At 48.7% G+C, this 12,332-nt stretch overlaps 1 protein-coding gene and 1 non-coding gene across 2 annotated transcripts in view; both read left to right on the forward strand.

The window, feature by feature from the left end:
* TMEM178B (transmembrane protein 178B) overlaps nucleotides 1–12,332 on the forward strand; it is a 385,563-nt gene that overhangs the window by 126,513 nt on the left and 246,718 nt on the right. Inside the window, exon 2 of the mRNA XM_081534345.1 lies at nucleotides 2,287–2,400. Within this exon, the coding sequence (XP_081390471.1) occupies nucleotides 2,287–2,400 (114 nt within the window). The remainder of the gene's footprint in view (nucleotides 1–2,286; nucleotides 2,401–12,332) is intronic.
* TRNAC-GCA (transfer RNA cysteine (anticodon GCA)) lies at nucleotides 11,587–11,658 on the forward strand. Its single transcript has one exon. It is a non-coding gene; the product is annotated as a tRNA-Cys (tRNA).

Raw genomic sequence — 12,332 nt, forward strand, 5'->3', positions numbered from 1 at the left:
GTCTGACTCTTAGTGACCCCGTGGACTGTAGCCCACCAGACTCCTCTTTCCATGGGGTTCTCCAGGCAAGAATACTGGAGTGGATATCCACTTCCTTCTCCAGGAGATCTTCCTGACCCAGGGATGATGACACGTATAGAAACCACAAATGGGTTATGGGGATGTGGCTCCTCCGGCCCTTGGGGAGGCTGGACAAGGCTCAGCAGCCCACCCGTTGTCTTGCACACATCTTTTCTATGTGCTCCAAGACAGAAGTTGGAAACCACTGGTCTACTAGGCACTTGGCAAGTCTCTCCTACCTCGTAAGTCCACAGTGTGGCTGTTGAGATCCGTCATTGCTTTCTCGCAGCTATGATGGAGGGAGTGGGGACAGAGAGGACAGGCAGGCTGGATTCCAGGGATATTTCTGACATAAAAGTGTCGGAATTCGATGACCAGTTGGATGCCAGGGAGGAGGGGCACCACTAGAGCCCCGGAAAGCCTTGGGGATGGCCGTGGGCTTTGTGATATAGACTGGATGGGAACTGATGCTGTGAATGGAAATTGTTATGGAAATGAGGTGTGAATGTGGGTTCTGGAAGCAGAGGACTATTTTTTTCTAGAAGTGTAGCAGGTGAGGGAAGAAGGAAGACAGAAGTAGGGGGATGTCATGGGATGAGGGGGCCCATGAGAGACCTCAGGATGTTTGTAGGCTAAGAAGACAGAGGCAGAGGAGCTGAGAAATTTAAAGAAAAAGAATGCCTAACACTTCGCTCAAAACTTTGCCTCTGGACAGCGTCTGTCCCATTGCAGGAGTGTCTGCCAGTAACTCGCAGTGGTCGGTCGTCCAGACGTGATTTACAATAAGGCGCTGTCTAAATTACTGCACTCCACCTATTGCCAGGTTCCCTGCTGACAGTGAGCCAGGGGTCAGACAATTCAGGCAGGTGCCACTACTTATAAATTGAAAATCAGTGGGGTGCAAAATGGATTACCATCAAAATCCATTCGTGTGCAAAACCAAAATTTAAACCCCCTAACCTTTAAAAATCACTCCTTTCCTGATTCTTCATAATGCGCTGACACTTGAGTTTTAATATCCCCCAGATAAGTAAGTGCCAATAGAAGAGCCTGCAGGAGACCAAGAACTCCTAATCTTGCTTACCTTTTGAATTTGACCAACCTGGCGGATTTATAAACTCATTCATTGGCAATTCTATTAGATTCTTGAAGGCGGCAGTTTTCAAACTCAAGTGTGCAACAGAATTACCTGGAGCGCCTAGTAAAATTCACATTGCAGGCTCTACCTCGGGGGTTTTGATTCAGCAGATGTGGGCTTAGGCCTGGGAAATGGCACTTCTAGCAGGTTCCCAGGGATGCTGATGCTGTGTTCCCAGGGCTACCATTTGAGAACCTCTGGCTCTGAAATATAGAGCTGTTTTGATAATCTGACTAGCAAAGCTTGTATTGATTGATAACAGTGTCTCAGAAAAGGTCCTGATTGGACCACACAGTTGAGTATGTCAAGGGGCTTCGATTTTGTCCAAGAAATCTGAGAGGAGACTGGTTCAAGGAAGTACAGATGGAACTGAGTGCTTTGTGTTTAGAAGTGGGGCTGGTGGGGGCCATGGGATAGAGAAGAGGGAAGAGGCCCCTCTAGCTCACCTTTCCACAAGACAGCACGTGCTATGTGATTAAGGCCAAAGCCTGCTTGCTGCTGGTCCGTGGGTGCAGACTGTAAATGTTTTTAGATACCAAACATCCTCCCTTGACATATAAGTTGATTTTCTTAAGGTTAAACACATGGGTACTACTTTCTTCACAAGCTGCCGTCAGCCTCCACTTGGACTCTTCCTATCTCTGAATGATGCCAGAGATGTGTGTGTGTGTGTGTGTGTGTGTGTGTGTGTGCGCCCAGTTGTGTCTGACTATTTGTGACCCCATGGACTGTAGCCCACCAGGCTACTCTGTCCATAGCATTTCCCGGGCAAGAATACTGGAGTGGGTTGCCGTTTCCTTCTCCAGGGCATCTTCCCAACCCAGGGATGGAACCCACATCTCTTTCAAATCCTGTACTAGCAGGTGGATTCTTTACCACTAGTGCCATCTGAATTGATGGTGTTTGATTTTGTTCTACTCTCTTGTTCTTTTGGAGTCGAGGTTACTACCTTGTATTTATAAAATGTAGGTGTCACCAGGCCCAATATGAAACAAGTGTCTCTCCCCAGGATAGAAAAGCAGATCCTGGAAACTGCCCCAGACATGGTTGCTGCCTCATTAACATTTGGCCTCCTGTCTCTTTTCCAGGAGAAATTGAGCGGTGCACGTACATCAAATACCACTACTCCTCAGCCACCATCCCCAGGAACCTCACCTTCAACATCACCAAGACCATCCGCCAGGATGAGTGGCACGCTCTGCGTAAGTACACCTGAGTCTCTTTCCTTGGCTGTGACCTTTGGAGGGCATGGAGGTTGGATGCCCATCAGCAGCTTGGTCTGGACGGACAGATGGACCTCTATCGGAGACCTGTGGAGAGCCTCAGAACATGGTGGCAATCCTTAAAGTCTGAATATCTGTGGGTCTGAACTGCCCCAGTTGGTTTTGATTGTATTGCAGTTTTGAGGAGTTTGCTTCTACAATTGACACAAAAAATGATTAGCAGCTCTACAATGATCCGTGGTCTTGTTTTGCTACCCTGGTAGGCATTTCAGATTTCACCTACCTGACTGAACCAACTCCTAGGATTCAAGTCCAGCTTGTCTCAAAGTTGCTTGGGGCGTTATTGTGGCAACCTGCTAATCCCTCGTGTCATCCTCTGTGTGGGTTAAGACCTGCTGATGGTTGCAGGCAGTATCACACTGGAAATTTGCAATTGGGCAGGGCCCCTGAGCGGGAAGGCCTGGTCCTCCACTGACAAGTTTATCTCCCGGAGAATGAAAGGCTTTGGGACCTGGGTTCTCCTGCGATGGCTCAGCGAAGGTCAGAATATGTGCTTTCATTGGTTAGGAAAGATTTTGGTTAGGGATTCTCAGAGACTTAAATTATTAATATAATAAGATAATGACTTAATGAGCAAACAGAATTGGTTGACTATTTTTACCTTTCTGCTCCACGGGGATCCACCTGCTTGTTGTGTAAGGATAACTCTCCTTTGTCTCAGGCATGGTTCATGCGAACACATTCTTCCTGTTAGTAAGCTCCACGCCACCTCTGGTGCTCTTGTCATTTCTTCCCGATTCCAGCTTTTTCACATAATGTCACAAGGTTAAGTTTCAGTTTTCATGTATACATGAAGGAGCCTTTTTATTGAAAACAAGGATCCTGTCGTGGGAAAGCTCTGATGAAGGCCAAAACCATCTTTCTTCTCTTCATTGTCACCTAGTTATCTTTGGCGTGCATGGGACCCACTGGGTCTGTTCCACTTTTGGGGTTGGTTTTAATCAAATCACCATACGTTGATGGGTGGGGTGAGAAACAAGTAAAATTAAACAAACAGAGCAATGATCCATTGGTTTCAGGAAAAATATTGTGACTAGGTGTCTGGATGAGTGTTACCTAGAGCCACTGGCCCCAAATGATGTAGGGGCAGGTGTGAGTAGATGGGAAGGCATTAACCAAATGGTTCCCCCTACAAGCTTTATCACTGGTGGAGGCACAAACCAGAACCTGAGGACAGACAGCGAATGTCCAGTGGGCACCCTCGTGTGCTAGATGTTGAGCTAAGTTTCCCACATACTTAACTTTAATGTGAGATTTGCCTTAGGGACACTAGTAAGGGTTATTAATTTCCTTTTTGGAGGTAGACATACAAGAAGCCAAGTATATAAATCCTTGACTGTGACTGCTTATTTGTCACATTGCATTGGTCTGGGATAGTCACTTAATAGACACCTACAATGGATGTTCAAGATATGTGACAAGCTTGGTTGAATAACCACTTAAATATAACTGGAGGGGGAGTTGTCACTGAATTGAAGAAGTTGTTGGTATTGCAGCTTCCATTCAGTTCCACTCAATTCAGTCCCAGTTAACAAGTTTTTCTGTGTACTAGGGCACATGGTGGACACCCAGGCCACAGAGAACTCTTTCAAAGAGCTCACGTCTGGAGGTGGAGGTCGGGGAGGAGTGGAGAGAGACATTCTCAAAGCAAATAATTATAAGGCAATGCGCTAATTACAATATAGTGTAATTGCTTCAAGCAATTAAGATAGCTTGTGAAAGTTCTTCAGCAAGAAGGAGAGTTATTCTAGTGTAAATGGCACAGATGCACTTCGTGGGAGACCTGGTAGAGCTTTGTTGGCTGTGCACACAGCAGAGAATCTGGAATTCAGATGGACGACCCGTGGCGACATCACTGAAAGTATGTTACATGGTGTTAGCAAAGATCGAGATGAGGCTGATGCTCAGCTTTTATGGACCTTCTCTGAACCCTGTATCTCCGGGGTTCTTCTAAAACTGGAGTGCCCTTAGCTTCTGCAGAATCCAGCGTGAGCCTCTGCTGTGGTGAATGGGGGTGCAAACAGATCTATTTTTAACTGATAAAAGCCGTCTCAGTGACTGATGCGTGCGGAAGTTTGGGCACCCCATGTTGGGTGGAGTCGAGGCTCCCCTTTGGTGTGGGATGCATCTGCCTGTTTCACAAAGCAGCCTGATGGGCTGTGAAGCCGGCAGAGAGCGTCTGCTGTTCCCGACATCCACAGCAGCTATTTTTATCAGCGGGCAGGTGAGCACCGGTCGTATCTGAAGCTGCTGCTAAGTGTAATTGGCAGTGTTGACACAATGGGGAACCATAGACAGAAAGAAAAGAGAAAGAGCGTGCTGTGCTCAGTTGTGTCCGACTCTGCGACCCCATGCGCTGTAGCCTGTGAGGCTCTTCTGTCTATGGGGTTTTCAGGCAAGAATACTGGAGTGGGTTACCATTTGCTTCTCCAGAGGATCTTCCTAACCCAGGGATCAAACCCAGGTCTCCTGTATTGCAGGTGGGCTCCTGCATGGCGTGCAGGTTCTTTACCAACTGAGCCACCAGGGTATCCCATGGGGAAGCATAGTAAATGTCAATGTTAGTTTTCAAAGGTCAGATATTGATGACATTAGATAGGAAGTGGGCGTATAAGCCCCCTTTGAAATAAAGTAGAAATGGTCGAAGATTAGCAAACCTCTGTGATGGAGCTTTAGAAATTAAAAAAAGAAAATCAAACTCTGATTTCTTTACTTATTTGAGAGTCCTGTATTCTTTAAGATTGTTAGTGGGATCAAATAAATTCATTTAATGAATTGGTTATTGTTTTATAATTTCACCATAATATCTTATATTCAATAATTTTTCTCAGTAAGTGATGTTCTGTTAAAGCAAAAAATTTGATTTATTTTCTGCTGAAATAATTCTGGGCAAATATTTCAGCCTTTGATGAAGCTTAGGTTATATTGATTATGTACATTTTCATCAAGAATTTGCACGTGAGCTTGGATAGGAGGGGAGTTTGCATGTATATGTATGGCTGAGTCCCTTCACTGTTCGTCTGAAACTATCACAGTATTATTAATCAGCTGTACCCAACAGTGAATAAAAAGTTTAAATTTAAACAAAAGAATTTGCATGTGATCATCAAACACTCTTGTGAAAAAAATTTTTTTTCAAGTAAGAAAAGCACCATTTGGTTTAAAACTATGCTGTGATTTTTGAACAGTTAATTCCACCAATGAGAGGCTTAACTGTTTGGCTGAGAGCTCATTCACATTATGGTCCTGTGACTAGCAGGTGAAAGAATAAAATTAATCTGTAGGTTGCTAGGTTTACAAATCCAAGTGTAAGGAGATAATAACCATCACTCTGGGGAGTAAAGGTCAGAGTCAGACCTGTGTGTGTGTGTGTGTGCGCGTGCACGTTGTTGGATGGTCTCTGCTATGGAGGTTTGAATGCTGAGTTGTCTGAACCTGATGACAAGGTTCTGAATCTGTCTTAGATGGTAATTTCTGATGAAGAGTTGGATGTGCCCATTTCTCCTTCCCACCCCGGCAACAGCTCCCCTAGAGAAGGTAGAACTCCTTCAGTACTAGGGACTGTGCCCTCAACCCGCCCAGACCTGATTGTCTGCTGGGAGCAGCCCACCTTATCTTCCTGCCTGTCTGCCACCCCGCGCGGCATTGGTCCAGCCTCAGTGGGCTCCGATGGGGCACTGCACTCCTGCCGGATCCTCCTGCCACCTCCAGGGCTGGAACAGGATGGGCACGTGTGGCCAGGCCAGTGAGGAGAGGCTGGTGGCTGCAGGGGATGAGTGGCAGGGCAAGACTGGCAGTGGTCAGGGGACACAGACTGGCAGTACAGTGGCTTCTTAAACGGTGACGCTTCCTCCTCTTGCTAGAATGCATCCCTACGGGCTTCTCATGCTCTGAAGCTCAGGCTCGGGTTGCATGCTGGTTTAGAGGATTCTGTGTCCCCATCCCACCTCCAGGAGGCCCTGAGGCCGTCCCCAGTAGCTGTGCCTTTGCTTTCTCTGTCACTGGTGTCCCTTTGGAATGCCCCTTCAGCACGTGGGTGGAGGGCCTGGACGCAGCCAGTAACAAGGCAAGGATGGGTGGGTGGGAGGGGAAGGTCTGGGGGGGCCTCTGATAGGGTCTGGGGAAGCCAAGGGGGGCTGAGAAAGCTGGGCCTGGGGAGGGGGTGGTGCTGAGATGTGGGTACTTCTGCAAGGAGAAGCTGGCGTGGAGTGGAGCTGTGCTTGGGCAACGCCAGTGACCCCAGGGTGGGGGCGGTGGTAGAGGGTCCTGCGGGGGGCCTCCCTGAGGGCTGCAGAGCAGGTACCGCTGGAGGGTGTGGGAAGGACAGCCCTTTCTCCCCCTGGTCTACCACTCTGCTTGTCAGGGACTCCGGACAGCTGCTGCTGAGGCTTCCCTGGGGGTTCGAGCCCCGAGACTCTGGAGCTCTGTGCCTGTGAGCTCAGATCCTCTCATTCGGCTTGGCGTTTTCAAGATGGAGGTTTCAGCTCACAGTTGATTGTCCCTGGCAGTGGGAAATCAGGGAGCTGGGGCTCCACGTTCCTGCAGTCACATCCTCTCCATTATCTTTCAAGAGGCTGAGAGCCCAAAAGCGCGAGGTTTTTTTTTTTTTTTAAAGCTTCCTTCTATCAAGACTATCAAAAGTTCAGCTAATTAAATTGGATGGTCACACAGCACATTTCCAGCTGGCCAGGGAGGGAGAGAAAGAGGATCTCCGCCCCCTGACATCCCCCCCGCTGTCCTCCTGAAGGCTCACCACCTCCCCATCCCCCAGTGACACAAACACACACTCACATGGTAGCCTTGCAAAGTCGAATCAGAAGCAATATGTATGTAGTTCAAGAGGGAGGGGAAGAGGAGGGAAAAGGCATTGGGGGAGGGAGGGAGACAGACAGAGATGAAGGCTTCGCGGAGGAGCAAAGACATTTCAGTGAACATGATGCAAAGGAGGAGGAGAAATGAAATTCAAAAGTGTCTTGTCTCATGCATGCCCCTTGGATGACACACTTGGATCCCTGACCCTGAGGCCCCTGGCTGTTTATGCTGGGGGCCTGTAGTTTTTAGTTTAGTCTGGTGGGGAACCAGCCCCTTCCAGGCTGTGTACCGTGAGAAGCTCAGGCTGTCTGCTGCTCTGCTGTGGATCTCCGTGCCTCACGCTCCTCTTACTCTGCTTGGTCAAGCCCTACCTGGTTCCTCTTCCAGCCTCTTCCATAGTCTCTTCCACACCCTCCCCTCTTTCCAGAATTAACCCCTTCTGCCCCTGAACCCTCCCTGGTGCTAAGACTCCCTCCAGCCTCCTCCTGGGTCCCAAGCTGCTCCTTGCCCCTCCCCGTTGGCGTTGGCTTTCTGGCCTTGGACTTGTGTTGACTCCTTGCCCGATGGTGCTTGCTTTTTCCTTTCCCAGTGGACTGTCCTGGTCATTCCAGACCGATCTGCTCATCTGCCCTCTGAAAGTGAAAGTGAAAGTCGCTCATTGTGTCCGACTCTTTGCGACCCCATGGACTATACAGTCCAGGGAATTCTCCAGGCCAGAATATTGGAGTGGGTATCCTTTCCTTTCTCCAGGGGATCTTCCCAAACCAGGGATAAAACCCAGGGCTCCCACATTGCAAGCCCTCTGAACTTTACTCCTGTTCAGACCTCTGGCCTCACAGCCCAGGAGTTGCCTAGGTTTCTGGTCCCTCATTTCCCAGCCATCCCTGGTCATGACAAGATGAATGTGTAGAGACAAGAGCTTGAGATGATGATAACAGTAATTATAACAACAATAACTGCCTCTTTGTTCATATCAGCTGCAATGCTCCTTGGAGGGTGGCTCAAGAGTTTTCTCCTAGGAACCCAGTCCACATTGTGCTGGCTTCTTTGCTGACAGAATAACCAAGCCAGGGAGGAAGGGGCTGTGTAGAGGTCCCCTCTTGGCCTCAGAAGAATCTGAGACTCAGAATCAAGGTCTGAACTCCAGCGGACTCCCTCCAGCTGTTTTCTCTTTCTGTTTTTTGGCTGATGTTACGTAAAACGTCCCAATGAGGTAAACATCCCAGACATGGAAAGCTTATGTCTCCTGCAGTGTCAGCCATTTCCCTCCTCCTGCATCTGCACCCAGCCAGTGTGAGTTCTCAGCGTGGGCAATCTGTTGTGAGCTGCCTCCTGCTTGCAAGCCTGGCATCCATGGGGGTCATCTCTGGCCAGATGCCCTCCCTGGAATTCTGGAAGCTTTGTAGCAGAGGAACTCAGCCAACAGAGCATCCCCATAGGTCGCTTGGTGTTCTGAAGTCTTGGCCTTTTGTAATCCAGCACATATCTCTCTGTCCCCTACCCTCCCCAACCTTGCAGGGAACGTTGGCAACCTTTCAGGATACCCACAGCCTGCAGCCCAGAGGCTTCCCTGTGCTTGTCCTCCCAGAGCTCCCGTGGCATTTTTGTGACAGGCCAGGCAGAGAATGCGCACCCCTTCATGTGATACACCTACACCTGCTCTGGCAGCTGTAACTCAGGCCAGGACTCCTTTCCTTCACAGCTTTCCTTGCCCGTCAAAACCTCCCCCTCCTCTGTCCCACTCCCTCAGGCTTCTGCTAGACAGCGGGTTTACTAAGTGGGTGAACCTGTTTGAGTTAAGGTGTTAATGCCTTCTTGTGTTACCTGTCCTGATGGCGTTGTTGTTTTCAGGAGACCTCACCCAAATGACAGTGAAGTGTTAAAGGTCGTGTGGAGACACTCTAAAATCATGACACAAGTGCAGCTGTTGTTCCCACCTGCTTAGATGGTGGCCTGACTAGGGACCAGTGGTAGAGATGGAGTGGACAAGAGGGAGAGTTTATTTTTGAGGTGGCCTTAGGAGTAAGATTTCCCTGGTGGCTCAGCAGTAAAGAATCCACCTGTCAATACAAGAGACACCAACTCAATCTCTGGGTTGGGAAGATCCCCTGGAGAAGGGAATGGCAACCCACTCTAGTATTCTTGCCTGGAGAATTCCATGGACAGAAGAGCCTGGAGGGCTACAGTCCATGGGGTTGCAAGAGAGTCAGACATGGCTGAGTGACTAGCACTTTAACTTTCACTTTACAAGTAAGGCTTCCCTGGTGGCTCAGTGGTAAAGAATCCGCCTGCCAACGCAAGAGACGAGGGTTCAATCCCTGGGTTGGGAGATCCCCTGGAGAAGGAAATGGCAACCCACTCCAGTATTCTTGCCTGGGAAATCCCATGGACAGAGGATTCTGGGGGGCTACAGTCCATGGGGTCGCAAAGAGTCGGACACAAGCAAATAAACAACAACAACTAGGAGTAGGGAAGAGAGGAGGCCTGGAGTGAGGAGGGGGGTGTAGAGTAGACTACCACCTTTTCTGTTAAGGAGAGCCCCTTACTGAAACAAACCTGAGAGCCACTGTGCTGGTGTCATGGCAGTCTTCAAGCCACAATTCATCTGAATGTGCAGGTCCGATCTTGTGCTGGGAATTAGTTGGAGTCTGGCCTAGAGGTGTTCTCTCAGCTTCTGCAGGTTGGAAGGTGTTTTCTTCTGGCCGAGCGTCTTGATCCAGACACCACAAAGGAGACCTGGGGGCAACCCCACTGGCCTCCCTCATCCATTTGTTCTTTTACTCATTCAATATTCATGGAGTGCCTGTTCTGTGAGAAGCCCCTTGCTGGGTACTGGAAGGGATATTAAAAGGTATCCTGCTTTCTAAATTGGATGATATATTTCCAGGTATCAACTAGGCCAGGGATCAAACTGCTTGTTGCTTTATGTTGATTGACTACCCAAGGAGTGCAGGCTAATGCAGCTGGCATGCACACACATTGTGGGTCCTGACCTCCACACTTAAATGGGCAAGAACTCATTGAAGGGGAAATAAAAACAAAGCATAAGACAAAACTACCATATCTCAGAGGCTTGGCCTGTTTTTCCCAGGCTGGGGAAAAGTGGGGATGGTTTAGGATCTGCTTCTTCTTGGCCCTCCGGGGGAGCTGTCCCAGCTCTAGGTGCTAAAAAGGAAGCTCAATATGGCAGGTGACTCATCTTCTCAAAAGTTAAGACAACGGAGCTTTCTGTCCACATGAGCTGCAGCAGTGAGGGGGAGAAGCAGGACCAGGAGCTGGTTTTCCAGCAGGCAGGGACAGCTCAGAGATAGGGAATCTGGGTTGGATGAGACAAGGATGTCTGGGCAGACATCTTGTCACAGCAGACACTTGTCATCAAGACAGTGGGTCAGCAGGTCCAAATACAGTAAGTGCTACTTTGGTGGTTTAAGACTACATGATCCAATAGGGAAGAAGCTTGGCCAGCAGAAGGCAGGCACCCGTTCTCAAGAAATCTGGAGCATTAGGGGTTTAGAATAAGAAACAGAGAAAAGTGACTAGGAGAGAAACCAGTTTTAAGGTCAAGGGTACCATACCTTGATGGAGAAGGAAATGCCGACCCACTTCAGTATTTCGGCCTGGAGAATCCCATGGACAGAGGAGCCGGCAGGCTACAGTCCATGGGGTCGCAAAGAGTTGGACATGATGTAGTGACTGAACAACAACAGCTACGCCTTGAACACGATGGGAGACCACTTTAGTCAGAGCAGCAGTCTCAGCCTGTGATCAGGATTGGTTCTGGGATTTGAGGATGAGGCTGCTTCTGAAGATGGTAGGACTATGGGGAGGGTAGGGGAGAGGCATCTGGGAACCAATATCACTTATCAGAAAAGGTAAGCAGGTTCTCCCTGGTGTGGTAAAGGTCCTATCAGAGTCTAGAGCCGTGCTGCTCAATTGTGGTTCATGGACCAGCAGCATCTGGGAACTTAGAAATGCAGATTTCTTGGGCCTCAGCCCAAACCTACTGAGTCTAAACCTTTATGAGTGGGGCCCAGGAATCTGTGACTCTTAACACATTCACGTTTGAGAACTCTTGGTTTGGAGGGTGTTGTGGGGGCTGCAGTGGTCAGTGAAGGCTCCTAGGAGGAAAGAGTGTGGGTGGGCTTTGGATGAGAGCTGAGAGAGGGAATGTTGCGTTTTGTACCTCCCACGCGTAACCAGGACTTTTAACTTACTTGCATGTTTGTGTTGTCTATTTGGTTATAGCTTTGGTAATTTAACATTTTCCATATCTCTTTCTGTTAATTGTGGGCTTCCCTGGTGGCTCAGATGGTAGAGCGTCTGCCTGCAGTGTGGGAGACCCAGGTTCGATCCCTGGGTTGGGAAGATCCCCTGGAGAAGGAAATGGCAACCCACTCCAGGACTCTTGCCTGGAATATTCCATGGACAGCAGAGCCTGGTAGGGTACAGTCCATGGGGTCGCAAAAAGTTGGACATGACTTCACTTTCTTTCTTTTCTTTTCTGTTAATTGTACAAAATGGCATGGGAGATGTGAGGTGTATTTTCTTTTTTTTCCCCCCTATTATGGGGCATCCTCCTATTATCTAGCTTGAAATCTCTATCTCGTATCTGCGGTGTTCTCCTTTCAGAAACAGACTTCAAGCTTCACTGAGGATAGAGCACATTGAATTGAGTTCCAGCTCTGTTGCTATCAAGGTATACAACCCTGGGCAAACTATGTGAGTGTTTTAAGCCCAGTATAGTCATCAGTAAACCGGCAGTAATAATACTGTCTTGAGAGTTATTATAAAATTTGTTAAATAAGATGATTCATGTGAAATCAGTAAAGGCAGATACCAAGCAGTGTTGCTGTTGTTTCAGTCAAGCTGCGTTCGACTCTTTTGCGACCCCTTGGACTCGAGCCCAGGAGGCTCATCTGTCCATGGGATTTCCCAGGCCAGAATACTGGAGTGGGGTGCCCCGGATCTTCTCGACCCAGGGATCAAACCCATGTCTTCTGCATTGGCAGGTGAATTCTTTACCATTGAGCCATCAGGGG

Source organism: Giraffa tippelskirchi, chromosome 10 (assembly GCF_054371585.1).
Source record: "Giraffa tippelskirchi isolate mGirTip1 chromosome 10, T2T-mGirTip1v1.2.pri, whole genome shotgun sequence".
Taxonomy (NCBI): Eukaryota; Metazoa; Chordata; class Mammalia; order Artiodactyla; family Giraffidae; genus Giraffa; species Giraffa tippelskirchi.